At 48.8% G+C, this 15,340-nt stretch overlaps 1 protein-coding gene across 2 annotated transcripts; it reads right to left on the bottom strand.

Annotated features, from left to right (window-relative positions):
• Positions 1–2,178: 2,178 nt before the first annotated feature.
• ZNF628 (zinc finger protein 628) lies at positions 2,179–11,114 on the bottom strand. 2 transcript variants are annotated; one of them, XM_040405549.1, is made up of 2 exons: positions 10,945–11,114; positions 2,179–5,748 (listed from the first exon to the last, which is right to left on the bottom strand). In XM_040405549.1, exon 2 carries the CDS (start codon positions 5,732–5,734, stop codon positions 2,456–2,458), a length of 3,279 nt encoding a protein of 1,092 aa, XP_040261483.1. In that variant the 5' UTR covers positions 5,735–5,748; positions 10,945–11,114; the 3' UTR covers positions 2,179–2,455. The 2 variants fall into 2 exon arrangements, with proteins under 2 accessions (XP_040261483.1, XP_040261484.1); XM_040405550.1 differs by having other exon boundaries at positions 2,179–5,745.
• Between the last annotated feature and the right edge of the window lie 4,226 nt (positions 11,115–15,340).

Here is a 15,340-nt window from a genome sequence, read left to right as displayed (position 1 = left end):
CTTTTAACGTTACCGCAGCTATTTTTAAAACATTTTTTGTCTAAAGAAATCCAAGGAAGGTGCATGCTCGTGCTACAATACGGGAAATGATCGGGGAACGGAGGGGGAATCTAGACCACTAATCATTCTCCAAGAAAGTGCTATATATTTTTGTTTAAAAAAAAAATGGCAGATAATTGGCTCGGACAGAATGTCGCTTAACATGATAGCATTAGTAGATATACTAGAAACGATATATATTAAATCCTAGGGAACTGAAAACCGTCCTGCGGACACTGCCATGCATGACTGGAGGCGTCTGTAAGGCAAGGGTCGTGGAGAACGGGCAAACTATAGCCGAGCTGTTCAGACTGGTCCAAGGTTTCTTGTGTATGGCGGCACGTGCAAATCAGGCACTGCTGTAGTGTCAGTCTAAGGCCTCGTTCACATTTTCTGCGGACAGCACCGTACCCATCGATTTAAATGTGTCTGTTCACATTTCAGTATTTTTTTACTGACTGTGGGTCAGTAAAAAAAAAAAACTCGGAGACAGGCACTACTTTGGTCCGTGATGCGGTCCAAGCACGCCCATTTAAGTTTTTGGGTCAGTAAGAATCACTGACACAACACGGTTGGCATCCGTGTTGTGTCTGTTTTTCATTGAAGACTAATAGGAGATTCTTGGGAAATGAATTTTCCAGCTGAGCAACGTCCGTGAATTACGGATGACACACGGATGCTAAAAACGGACACACGGACAACCGCGGATTCTTTGCAGATGAAACACAGACGCGAAAATGTGAACACGGCCTTAGGGCTCATGCACACGACCCTTGTTTGGCTGCATCTCCCGGTCCGACGGCTGCTCATCTGACCCGAACTGACTGCATCATAGTAATTTAGGAAGCAGCGAGTTCCTATCTGACTGCGTGTCTATTGTACTGTACTCATCATTAGGATGCAGTAAGCTCGGGTCAGATGACCAGCGTCGTTCTTGGAGATGCGGCCGACATACTGGCCGTGTTTCCCTGGCCGCACGCGGTCCTGTGCATGAGTCCTTACTATACGGGCAGCTCTCCGAACAGGTCTTTGTCAGCAGACACCTGCATAAAAATAACATCTTTTCTGACAATTCTGGAAGGTCTTGTTCCTCTGTCATCCCTCCTGGAAACACGAGAACAAAATGGATGTTATCATTTCACTTGTACGCTGATATTTTGGGAGGAATAACAGAGGAACGGCAGAATTTAAAGAAAAGATGCTACAACATAGTTCTAGGACTAGTCTGGAGAGTTGACAGACCCTTTTTAAAAGGAAACTGTCGGATCTGTCATGAAAATCTCCTGCACTTAAAGGGTTTGTCCAGCGGGATAAAATATTTTACATACACAAAGGTTTGCTCCCCAACATGTTGTCGCTGCCATCGCAGTTCTTACCGGGTCCCCAATTCCTGGTGGCAGCTTGACACACAGGAAACGGCAGGAGATATTTGCTCAGCCAATCAATGGAAGCAACGGTGACCTGCCTCAGCTAGGGATCATCTTCATGACCATGAAGCAGACAACCGCAGGAACATGGTAAGCACCAGTACAGCAACAGCAGGAGGGAGGCAATGTGCGTAAGGCCCTATGCACGCGGCCGTATCCGTTTTGCAGTCCGCAAATCATGGATCCGTAAAACACGTACATCGGATATGTGCTTTCCGCATAAAAATACCTATTCTTGTTCACAAACGGACAAAAATATCTTTTCTGCAAGGATACAGAACGGACATACGGATGCAGACAGCACACAGTGTGCTGTTCACATTTTTTGCAGGCCCATTGAAAGGCATGGGTCCGCATCCAACCCACAAAAAATGCAGATCCGATGAAGACCCAAAATACGGTTGTGTGCACGGGGCCTTATGCTGCTTTTTTTTTTTTTTTTAAGTATTCTGCCCCTTAAAGGGGTTGTCCGGGTTCAGAGCTGAACCCGGACATCCCTCCATTTTCACCCCGGCAGCCCCCCTGACATGAGCATTGGAGCAGTTCATGCTCCGATGCTCTCCTTTGCCCTGCGCTAAATCACACAGGGCAAAGGCATTTTTAGGAGATCCGGTGACGTACTGGGGCTCTCCATGGGGCTGACAGGAACTCCGATGCTAGCCTCAGGGGGGCTGCCTGGGTGAAAAAAAGGGTATGTCCGGGACAACCCCTTTAAATAAAGAATTTTGACCCCTCTCTGAGATGGCAACATAACAGGCCTGACAGGTGAACCTTTAAAAGGGGTATTCTGGTAGGTACAAGTTATGCCATATCCACAGGATAGGGGATAACTATCAGATCGGTGGGGGTCCTACCATTGGGACCCCCACCAATCATGAGAACGGGCCCTCTGTTGTTTCCCTGGGTGGCCGCTCCATTCATTTCTATGAGAGTTCCAGAGATAGGGGATAACTTGTACCAACCGGAATACCCCTTTAACGCAGCCTACATTAGAAAGTATGGACAAGCTGAACTTTCGGAGCACTCTGTACAATCTGAATGAAGGGCAAAACGTGCTGTAATCCCTGCACAGTATTCTTCTGAAGTAGCTGGATGGTCTGTACGTTCTGGGTTCCGGAGCCGACAGTCTGTACGTTCTGGAGCCCCTGACTGCTCGGGACAGTCCTCAGCTGCATGTTCTGTGGAAGCTGCACAGTGTTGTGGCTCTGCAGGCCTGGTAGCATCTGAAGCTGGTTCTGCCCAACTTGCAGTTGGTTCTGCCCGGCCTGCAGCCCTTGAATGTTTTCTACCACGTGCAGATTCTGATCTCCTTGAAAGTTATCGACCACTTGCAGAGTCTGTTCCCCTTGAGAGCTCTGGATAATAAATACTTTCTGACATTCGCCAGCCGAGTTTGCCGCCTCCTGCATATTGGACATGGCTTGCAGCTGAACGTTCGAAACGTCTTGTAAGCCCTGAAGGTTCTCCACTCCTTGCACGCACAAACGCGTTTGCTCGCCGTCGGCGTTCCGCAACACCAGGACGTTCTGCAGACCGTCTTCAGTCTGAAGGGTTTCAAAATGGACGTCCTGAACTTCCTCCATAGACTGCAAGCCTTCCACACTTTCGCTGGTGCTTAGCAGCTCCTCCCCTGGGGAATTCTGCACGACGATCAAGTTTTGACGTTCCTGTAAGCTGGAGATACTTTGCGTTTCTTGAAGTGCTTGCATGTGGATATCTGAAAGGTGTGCTGCATTCGGGCTGGGCTGGAGCTGCACATTGGGTAGTTCCTGGTGGATATGTACGTTTTGGGGGTTAGAGAGGGCATGGATACTGGACATCTCTTCTGGAGGTGGTAGGGTCTTCATTTGAAGGTTCGATACTTCCTGAGAGCTAGATAAACTTTGAAGGGTTACATCTTGTGGACTGGAAACCTGCTGGATTTGCACGTTGGCGGCTTTCGGAGCAGGCGGCGCTGCATTTATTTGCATCGCTGGTAGCTGCAGAGGGCTTTGCTCGGTCACATTCTGCAACAAAATGATGTTCTGCCCCATGGATAACGTTTGCGCTCTGGGAAAGCTTTGAATAGCCTGAAATTGAAGGGGTTGCACACTAGGCAATGCCTGGCTAGTATTTGGCATAATGAGAATATTCTTATTCGGGGGCGTAATATTAGGAACCGCAATGGAGGTTTTCTGCTTCGCTCTCTTTCGCGAAACCCTACTCTGCTGATTTTTCTGACCTGCATTGTTTGGTATGGTCGCTAGACTGGTATTAGTACTAGGTGCTACAGGTACCTTCTGCTGGCAGTTTAATATTTGATGAGAGGGCAGTAATATAAGCTTGGGGGCGTTCTGCTGTGGGACTTGTACCAAGAAAAAGGTGGGTTGTGGGTTTAACGAAGGGGTTTGGTTGCAGACCTCGAGATTTAATGTTGCGGGCATATCAGATATAAAGTGCAATTTTGGGGTGGCAGCTGGGGCTTGTCCATTCTGAGCTCCAAGCGGCGTCTGTGCGACCAACTCGGCACCCCCCACCGCGTGGGTACGCATGTGTCTCTGAAGATAAGAGGACATGACAAAGCCTTTGCCGCACACCGTGCACCGGTAAGGTCGGTCAGTGGAGTGTGTGCGCTGATGTAGTTGCAAATTGGAAGAGTGGGTAAAGGTTTTATCACATTTTTCACACTTGTACGGCTTCTCTCCCGTGTGAGTCCTTTCGTGCTGCCGTAAATTAGACGTCTGCGTGAAGGTCTTACCGCACATGACGCAGGCAAACGGGCGCTCGCCCGTGTGCAACTGCCGGTGGCGGCGTAAACAGGAGGTGTTTTTGAACGACTTGCCGCACTCTGGGCAACTGTAAGGCCTTTCCCCTGTGTGGAGTCGTAAGTGGTACTGATAATGTGAAGACCATTTGAACGTGAGGCCGCACTCCGCGCACTTGAAGGCCCTGACGCCAGTGTGCACCCGCTGGTGGATGGACAACAGTGACGAGCGTTTGAAAGCTTTACCGCACTCCGAACATTTGTAAGGACGCTCTCCGGTGTGATCTCGCATGTGGTAACGGAGTCCTGAAGACCCTTTGAAGGCTTTGTTACAGTCTGTGCATTTGTACGGGCGGTCGACAGCCTCCGGAGGGGTGGCTGCTGCAAACGGTTGAACTATTTCAATGGTTTGTGGGCAGGTGACCTCCGCTTCGGTTTGGATCAGCTGTTGCTCTTCAGTGTGGGTTCTCTGGTGCATCAAAAGGTTGGAGAGTTGCACAAACGTCTTCTCACATATGGAGCATTTATAAGGCCGTTCGTTGGAGTGGGTATGCTGGTGGTGTGACAGTCCTGAGGCGTTCTTAAACGTCTTATCACAAGCCGTGCAAGAATACATCGGCTCTACGGCATGGCTCTGCTGATGCTCGAGAAGCAAATCCTCGTTCTTGAACGTCAAGTCACAAGTGCCACATTTATAGAGCATCTCCACCGTCTCCATGTCGGCAGTCGTGGTCAAGAAGACTTCGGTATCAGCCGGCACAAAAGTCTGCTCAACGGTGTGTGACTGCAAATGCTTTTGCAGGAAAGCTTCTGAAATGAACACCTTGCCGCACAAGTCACATTTGTGTGTGTGCCCGTTAGTGTGTGTGCGTTGGTGAAGGAGAAGGTTAGAGGAATGGGTGAAGGATTTACCGCATTCATTGCACTTGTAGGGACGCTCCCCCGTGTGGATCCTTTCGTGTTGCTTCAGGTTTGTAGACTGGGTGAAGGCCTTGCCGCATACAGTACACACGTACGGCCTCTCTCCGGTGTGAATGTTTCGGTGTCGTCTCAAGCTGGAGGAGTTCTTAAACGCCTTGTCGCAGAGGTTGCATTTGTACGGCCGCTCGCCCGTGTGTTGCCTCATGTGGTACTGATAATGAGAGGACCACTTGAACGCCATCCCGCAAACATTGCACTTGAAAGAGCGAAATCCAGTGTGAACGCTCTGGTGGATCTGCAATAAGGAGGAACGCTTGAAGGCTTTGCCGCAGTCGCCGCACTTGTACGGCCGTTCCCCAGTATGGCTTCTCTGGTGATAGAGCAGCGCTGAAGAACCTTTGAAGGCCTTGGGACACTCTGAACATTTATACGGTCTCTCTCCCGTGTGAGTCCTTTGGTGATGAATCAGTCTAGAGGACCACTTAAAGACTTTCCCACAATCGTGACACTCATACTGGTGGCTACTGGTGTCCGTAGACTGCACCAGGGGTGGCTGCTGTGCTGAGGACGTCTGAACTTCCATCTCCTGACCAGCGCCCACCATTCTGAAGAACTCTGCTAAGAAAGTATGGAAATAAAAAAAAGTGAGTGTCAACATGTAATAACCATCTGCAATATAATTTATATTTCTGGGAGCAGCTCTATCAAATCGGAATAAATTCAGAAGGGAAGATTATCAAAAGCCCCTAATGAACTGCATACACATCATCATCATCTAACCACAGTTTATGTAAAAAAACAAAACAAAAAAAACACTATTACATATTGGAGGTTTTACTGCTGGAAATGACTGCTAAATGTGAGAGTAGTTGGATTGGCTGATAAATTCTACGTATTAAAATACACCTTGAAGGGTTTTTTTGGGCTCCAGAAACTGATAGCCTATTCTTAGGAGAGGTCATCAGTATCAGATGGATAGGGGTCCGACACCCGGCACCCCCACCGATCAGCTGTATGAAGGGAAGGCGCGCGTCGTGTGCACGTTCCGTCTCCCCTCTCCCTTCCTGTTTGCCGCTGCTCTGGTCTTTGCCATAGACCGCAGTGGTGAACAGGAAGAGAGAAGGGAGAAGGCACGTGCACACGACGCGCGCCTTCCCTTCATACAGCTGATCGGCGGTAGGGGTGGGTGATATAAATTTGGGCCACGATATGGATCTTCGCCATATCGCCGGACCGCGATATGATCGCGTTCTCTGCGCGCACCATTTTCTCCTGAGCCGGCACAGTGGAGAAGGAGGGAGTCCCTCCCCACTGTGCGCGGCTGCCGCTGACCACCAATGAGGACAGAGTAGGAGGAGGAGGGGCTGTGGCCTCTGCGCCACCAATAAATGTGCCGGTGTTCGGCTAGATCTCTATAGATTGCCAAAAGTCTATAGCGGAAGTCACGTGGTGCGTGTAACGCTGGGGCTCCGATCGGTTACCATGGCAGCCAAGACGCTACTGAAGTCCTGGCTGCCATAGTATGTTAGTGAGCAGCATTATACTCACGTGCGCCGTGGCCGCTCCTTCTTCTGTCTGTGCGGCGCATTGCTAAAGCTTATAGCATTAGCAATGCGCCGCACAGACCTATGAGAAGGAGGAGCGACCGGCGGCCACGGCGCACGTGAGTATAATGCTGCTCACTAACATACCATCGCAGCCAGGACTTCAGTAGCGTCTTGGCTGCCATGGTAACCGATCGGAGCCCCAGCGTGACACTGCTGGGACTCCGATCGGAACTGCCCACTGCCACCAATGATGGGGGGGTGGAGGGGGACCCTGTGGCCACTGCCACCAATGATGGGGGGGAGGAGGAGGGGGACCCTGTGGCCACTGCCACCAATGATTAATACTGGGGGGGGGGGTTTGAGTTACCAGAGGGGGCTGATAAGAGGGAGAGGCTGGGGGGCTGATCAGAGGCTGGGGGGGCGGATCAGAGGCTGGGGGGGCTGATCAGAGGCTGGGGGGGGGCGGATCAGAGGCTAGGGGGGCGGATCAGGGTCTGGGGGGCACATGAGAGGCTGGCTGCCATGGTCAGCTCCCTGCTGTTGTGTGCACAAAGCACAGGGCAGCAGGGAGAGTGTAAAGTCCTATTCACCATAGAGCTCTATTAGGGTGAATAGGACAAGGGTTCTAGCCCTTAAGGAGGCTAATAGTTATTAAATAAAAAGTAAAAAAAAAAAAGTTTAAACACCCCCCTCCAATATAGAAAACAATATATTGCGATATAGATTTTAGGCCATATCGCCCACCCCTAATCGGCGGGGGTGCCGGGTGTCAGACCCCCGCCAATCGGATATTGATAACCTATCCTGAGGATAGGTCATCTATATTAAAAGACTGGAGAACCCATTTAAAACACAAGAAAAACTATATAAATGTGTTATCTCCGTAATAGTACTGACCTGGAGAACGAAGGGCACAGGTCAGTTTTCCCACATAGGGAACGCCATAAAAACAAAATCTATGAAACTGTGGTGGAATGGCCTGTCCCAGCTTAACAGATGGGACTTTATTACACACTACTGACAATTCATTCATAAACTTCTAGTAGGAATAATAGAGTCATAACAATAGACGCTCCAGAATTGTTATTACAAAGAGAACGCAAGTAGTTATTATGTCAGGAGAGGGGACAAGTCCTCTTTAGGGACATCACACACATGAATTTTGCTCACACTTTATTTTAGGGCAATTGAGTTTTTAGCTGCATTATTTCATTTTAAAAAAAAATAACTGCTCCCTACTGCTGCGGTACTCCACACTGCCTCCAGCTTCCGCTCCCTGCATTGTTTCCACCAGCAGTGCATGGCCACCAAAGACCGGCTACTGGTGGCCACATCACTGCTGAAGCCAGTTACAGGCTGGACCATGCACTGCTGGAGGAAACAGTGCGGGGAAGGGTGCAGATAAGTTTAAATCTTCTGCAGGCTGCGGACATTTTCTGAAGATTATTATTACCGGAAAACCCATTTAAAGGGATTCTGTCACCTGGATTTTGCCTATAGAGCTGAGGACATGGGCTGCTAGATCGCCGCTAGCATATCCGCAATACCCAGTCCACATAGCTCTGTGTGCTTTTATTTAGGTAAGAAAACGATTAAATATATATGTAAATGAGGCAAGAAAGGAGCCCAAGGGGCTGTTACTAATGTTTCTGGAGCCCAGCACCGCCCGCCTCCTCCGAATCTCCTCCTTGCTCCCCGAGGTGACCAAGTGAGAGCAGCGGCATGTCAGGGCCAGCATAGTGTCCCTTCCCTGTGCTGGCATCAGCCTCAAGGAACAAACTGCGCATGCGCTAGCTGCGAGATTACGGCGCTCTAACTTGGTCACCTCGGGGAGCAAGGAGGAGATTCGGAGGATGCGGGCGGTGCTGGGCCCCTTCACAGCGGGCGTGGCTGGGCTCCTGAGACGTTAGTAACAGCCCCTTGGGCTCCTTACTTTCCTCATTTACATATATATAAAATCGTTTTTTTGCCTAAATAAAAGCACACAGAGCTATTGCGGACTGGGTATTGCGGATGTGCTAGCGGCCATCTAGCAGCACATGTCCGCAGCTCTATAGGAAAAATCCAGGTGACAGAATCCCTTTAAAGGGGTGTTCCGAGATTTTGATACTGATGACCTATCATCTTGATAGGTCATCAGTATCTGATCGGTGGGGGTCCGACACCGGGGACCTCCGCTGATCAGCTGTTTGAGAAGGCACCGACACGCCTGTGAGCGCCGCGGCCTTCTCTCAGCTATTCCTAGGCGGAGTGACGACATGTTTATCGGTCACGAGACCTAAGAGCAGCTCAGCCCTATATAAGTGAATGGGGCTGAGGGGTGATACCAAGCACAGTCGCTATACAATGTACGGCGTTGTGCTTGGCAAGCTGCGAGAAGGCTGCGGCGCTCACAGTGGGCCTTCTCAAAACAGCTGATTAGTGGAGTGAGACACCCGGGACCCCCACCAATCAAATACTGATGACCTACCTAAAGTATTAAAATCCTGGAAAACCCTTTTAATGTAAAAAAAAATGTAAATCAGACATCATATAGTACAAGACTTTCACTTTCCAGCCCTGCACCTCACAGAGATCTCCCCATTCATTACTCTGCTCGATTTATATCAAGCTGACAGCTAGGGGGCGTGTCCATTCTGCTGCCGCTAAGGGGGCGTGTCCATTCCGCTGCCGCTAAGGGGGCGTGTCCATTCCGCTGCCGCTAAGGGGGCGCGTCCATTCCGCTGCCGCTTAGGGGGCGCGTCCATTCCGCTGCCGCTTAGGGGGGCGCGTCCATTCCGCTGCCGCTAAGGGGGCGTGTGTCCATTCCGCTGCCGCTAAGGGGGCGTGTGTCCATTCCGCTGCCGCTAAGGGGGCGTGTGTCCATTCCGCTGCCGCTAAGGGGGCGTGTGTCCATTCCGCTGCCGCTAAGGGGGCGTGTGTCCATTCCGCTGCCGCTAAGGGGGCGTGTGTCCATTCCGCTGCCGCTAAGGGGGCGTGTGTCCATTCCGCTGCCGCTAAGGGGGCGTGTGTCCATTCCGCTGCCGCTAAGGGGGCGTGTGTCCATTCCGCTGCCGCTAAGGGGGCGTGTGTCCATTCCGCTGCCGCTAAGGGGGCGTGTGTCCATTTTGCTCCAGCTAGTGGGGCGTGTCCATTCTGCTGCCGCTAAGCGGGGCGTGTCCATTCTGCTGCAGTTGAAGGATTAAACTGAGCAAGTGCGGCCTTCTCAGTGAGCAGGACAGAGAAATAAGAAGCAAAAAAACTGCAGGTGGCGCTATACAGATAGATTTTATTGAATAACTCAGTGGCTGTGCTAAATTATTAATCACATGCAATTACAAAAAGTATTCAGATGCAGGACAACCCCTATAAAGGCCTGTAACCTCTCCTGACAGTGTTGCACCTCTACACGCTGCGTAAACCTGCAGTGGAATTATAATCTGCAGCGTGTCAATTTATGGTGCGAGAGGGTAAAATCCACAGCAATTTATAATTATGCATACATTTTTTTTGCCACAGATCCGTGGCAAAAACCGCAACGTACTTGTCCGCTGTAGTTTAAGTCACGCGTGAATGTACCTTTGAAGAGGACCCTCCCCCTCTCCTGACAAGCCTGGTATAGTAACTAGTTGTATTCCCCATCTGTTTATATGGCTCTATGTTGTGCCATTCTTCTATTATCCCTACTAGAAGTTATGGATGCATTACTAACAGTCTGCAATGAAGGTCCAGATGGGTGTCACCAGCAGGGGGGGGGTCCCTGCACAGTCTGACAATGGCAGCACTGATTTTTTATACGGATCAGTGGGGGGACGGAAGTATTACAAACGGCTGTGAATTTCGCCCCCGTGAAGGAAACCCTCAGCCTACATCGACAGGCAGAAGATTTCCGATCCGCAGCGTGGGTCAATTTCCGATGAAAATTTTTGATGCGAGATTTCTTAAATCCGCCTCTATTTTTTTTAATGCTGTAAATTTGTCACATGGAAATCTGCAAAGTATCTGCCAAGTGTGAACAGACCCCTCGGCTTCTACAGCTATAGACCACCTGGTGACCCCTCTGTATGACGGATACACTGGGGGGATGCATCTGAAGGGTCCTGGGCTGTATCACTACATGGCACCACCTAAGGGGCAGCCGCGATCATCCTGCCGCTATAAAATCCATATAACCTAAGGAAGGCACTACAACTCTCAGCAAGCCTTTCCAGCCTCAGAATGACACAGAGTCGCAGTCCTCCAAGGATAACATGGGGGTTGGGGTGGGGGCACAGGAGGTCTCACCCACCGGCCGTCCCGGGCACCCCGTCACATCCCGACAGTCACTCCTCCCGTCCTGTTTTCTCCCGTTACTAGGCCTTCGTGATGACGCACATTCGGGGCGCGGCAACTTGGCGAGTGACGTCATCACGACGCGCCACCAGGAAGCGACAGCGCGAGGGGGGTGCGAAAGAAAAGAGGGGAGGGGGATGGAACGTAAATCTCCCGGGAGCCCATACATTCTAGACGGCGTGCGCGCCGGGTGCAGACTCCGTAGTACACAGGGGGGGACTGTATTATTACAGAAACCAATCAGATCACTGCTCTCATTTTTCCACTCCAGCTCAGAATGAAAGCTCGGATATGATTGGTTACTATGAGTTTCCAGGGAAGAATGTGTCTGATCTGAGGGGGTCCGACCGCTGTGGCCCCTGCCGATCATGAGAGTGGGGTCCTGTGTTTCAGCATTTGAATGGAGCGGCAGACAACACCACTGCATTCAGAAATATGGGGTCTGATGGAGAACAAGTACATCTGCTCAGCCATCTCCAGCAGTCCCGTCGGGGTGAATGGAGCCGCGTACACACATGCTTGTTAGCCCCCCGTTTTTGTAATCAACAGGGACCCCCACTGATAAGACTCTTATTATCCCCATCTTGTAGATGTTGGATACATTACAATGCGGGCCCATCGAGAAGAAGGGTTCCGCAAACAAAAAGCAACGGGCACGGAAAGAAAATACGTTTGTGTGCATGAACCCTAAGGCTGGGTTCACACCTGAGCGTTCCGACGCGCTGTAAAACGCTCAACAGGCAAGAACCAATGATCCCCTATGGGCATGGTTCTCACCTGAGCGTTTTACAGCGCGTACGAACGCGCTGTAAAACGCCCTACGCCCCAAGAAGTACAGGAGCTTCTTTGGGGCGTATGGTCGCGCATTCCCGTACATAGACTTCCGGGAACACGCGACAATGGGCGTTCGCTTGTTGCCGGAGCCGTGTCTGTAAACGCCCGATAAAATCGTGCATACAGAGCGCTCCTTCGGTACGCTCAGGTGTGAACCCAGCGTAAAACTTAAAAAAGAATCATTCCTCACCTCCACCGACCTCGGCTTACCTACTAGTGCAGGGATCAGCAACCTTCGGCTCTCCAGCTGCTGTGAGACCTACAAACCTCCTCAGCCGTTCTTCTAATTCCCACAGAAGTGAATGGAGCATTCTGGGAGTTGTAGTTTCTGAACAGCTGGAGTGCCGGAGGTTGCTGGTCCCTGGGCTAGTGGCTCCGATCCCCGATGGACTCCACTTCCTGCCTTGGCTTGACATGTCAGGAAACTCACAGAAAAACCCCCTTAAAGGGGTTATCCAAGACTAACAAATGCTCCCCTATATGTCGGGCCCCTCACACTGAATCTACTTACTTGGCTCCCCGCACCGCCGCTTCTCCCCATGCGCGGATGAAAACATCTAGTGTCGGAGGGGAGCAGCCAATGGCAGGCGGGGATGTGGACGAGCCTCCCTAGCATCGTCCCTATCCTCGCCTGCCATTGGCTGCGTCGTCCCCCCCCCCCCAAATGTTTTCATCAGCGCATGGGGAGAAGCGGCGGTGCGGGGAGCCAGGTAAGTAGATTCAGTGTGAGGGGCCCGACATATGGGGGAGCATTTGTTAGTCTCAGTTAACCCCTTTAAGACCAAGCGCATTTTTGTTTTTTCCTCCCCACATTCCAAGAGCTGTAACTTTTCTGTTCACATAGCCATATGAAGGTTTATTTTTAATAGCACCATTTAATTTACCATATCTCGTATTGGAAAAAGGGGTGAAATTGAAAGAAAAAAGTTCTGCCAAGGTTTTTAGGGTTTTAATATTACGGCATTCACTAAGCACTAAAAAATTGCCTCATTCTGCGGGTAAATACGGTTACAGCGATACCAGATTTGTATTGTGTTTTTTTTTTTCGTTTTACTAAAAATTACTTTTTAAAAAAAATCTAAACTTTACTTCCATCACCATTTTCTGACAGCCATTACTTTTTAAAATTTCCATCCATGGAGCTGTAGGGGGGCTTGTTTTTTGCAGAACAAACTCGTTTTTAGTGGTACCATTTTTGTGGTACATACGACTTTCTGATTGTCATTCAATTTTTAGGGGGGTGACTAAAAAATGGCGAATTGTGTGTTTTTTTTTCCCCCCATTACGGCGTTCACCGCACAGGAAAATAATTTTTATATTTTAATAGTTCAGACATTTTCGGACACAGCGATACCTAATATGTTTATTTTTTTTATTGTTAATTTATATTTAAAATTAGGAAAGGGGGATTATTGAAACTTTAAATATTTTTGTTTTGGTTTTTTAAACTTTTTTTTTTACTTTTTACATAAAAGCGTTTACCCCCACATAGGGGGCTAGAACCTGGGATTTTTGGAACCCCTGTCCTTTTCACCCTGAGGGCTCATACACACGAACGTATTTTCTTTCCGTGTCCGTTAAGTTTTTTTTTACGGACCATATGCTGAACCATTCATTTAAATGGGTCCGCAAAAAACTGAAGTTACTCTGTGCGTTCCGTTTCCGTATGTCCATTCCACAAAAAAAATAGAACATGTCCTATTATTGTCCGCATTACGGACAAGGATAGGACTGTTCTATTAGGGGCCAGCTGTTCCGTTCCGCAAATCATGTAATGCACACGGATGTCATTTATATTTTTTTGCTGATCCGTTTTTTGCGTACTGCAAAATACGGTTGTGTACATGAGCCCTAATAGAGATCTATTAGGGATTGTGACACACTTCCTGCTGGGCTATGCCTCGTGCATAGCTCAGCAGGCAGATTACTATGACAGCCCTGGGAAGCCTCAGCAGGCTCCAGGCTCTCATGGTAACTGATAGGAACCCCACGATTTCACTGCGGGGGCTCTAATTGGAAGGCAGAAGGAGCCGCGTCCCTCTTGCCTAACCTCACAGATACCCCAATCGCAGCATCGGAGAGGTTAAATGGGGTTCGGCGTGATCAGCGTTCCCTGAAGGTGTGGCTGGGCGCCTGCTGCATGATACGGCCGACACCTGCCACGTATGGAGCGGGCTCACCGTAGCAGCTCGCTCCATACATTTCTTCACACGTTATTACATACATGTACGTGATAATGCATGAAGGGGTTAAGGGCATTTTCCCAGCATGGCTAATTACATCGCGAACAAAAATTTGCACTAGTCTTCCAGTCGGCTGAAGTGGCCAAAGTCAGTCATTCCAACTTTTATTTTTATGACTGGCTAAAAAGTCTTTATTAAAGATGTTCAGCCATTTCTGAGATAGAAGGGTTAAAAATTAGTCTTGCTGCAAGCTGTCACTTTGTGTTTTCTTTGAATCTCGTCACCTGAAGGCTCATGTGTACCTCTTATCTCTGATCTCCTGACCTCATAAACACTTATCTATGCCATATTCTTAACAGTTTTATCAGCTTGTTTTTTGCGGGACAAGTTGTGCTTTTCTAAACGCACCATTTAATATTTTCATAAAATGTAGTGGGAAGCCGGAAAAAATTCCAAATGGGGTAGAAGTGGGGGGGAAAAAAGCAATTCCGCCATAGTTTTATGGGTTTAGTTTTTACGGTGTTTCTGATGTGGTAAAATTGACCTGTTACCTTCATTCTCCAGGTCAGTAAGGTTACAACAATGCCACTTTTTTATAGTTTTTCATGTGTTTTAATACGGGGAAAAAATTGAATCTTTGGAAAAAATGATTTTTGTTCTTTTCATTGCCATATTCTGACCTCCATAACTTTTTTATATTTACGTCTACGGAGCTGTTTGAGGGCTCATATTTATTGTAGTTTTTATTGATACCATTTTGCCGTGTGTGTAACTTTTTAAACACTTTTTATTCAATCTCTTTGGGGAGGTGAATCAGCCATTTAGATATTTTTTTTCCTGTTACGGCGCTCACCACATGGGATAAATACATTTATTTATTAATAGTTTGGGCATTTTGGGATGTGGCGATGATTTTTAATTTTTTATTGTTTATTTTAATTATGGGTGGGATTTGAATTTTTATATTTTATATATTTTTACTTTTTTGTGTATTTTTGTTTTTCCTTTTTTTATGTCTAGAAGAAACAATTATTAGATCTCTTCACCACTACATTGCAATGAATTGCCTTTGTAGTCCCATAGGAACTACAACTGCAAAAGCATGGGTTTCTTCAGAGAGACATTTAACCCCTCAGACGCCGTAGTCATAATTAAACACGGTATCTGAGGGGTTAAATATCTGTGTTCTCCGTTATCGCCGATCGAAGACATTAGCCCGGGGTTTCTGCTGTTTAAAACAGCATAAACCTGGTGGCTATGGCGTCCGCTGAGCTTGCGAGTGGGCGCCATCTTTAAAGACCCGACCTCCGCTGTAAAGGTACGTTGGCGGTCAGG

Source organism: Bufo bufo, chromosome 8 (assembly GCF_905171765.1).
Source record: "Bufo bufo chromosome 8, aBufBuf1.1, whole genome shotgun sequence".
Classification (NCBI taxonomy): Eukaryota; Metazoa; Chordata; class Amphibia; order Anura; family Bufonidae; genus Bufo; species Bufo bufo.
This window is presented reverse-complemented; position numbering and strand designations above follow the sequence as displayed.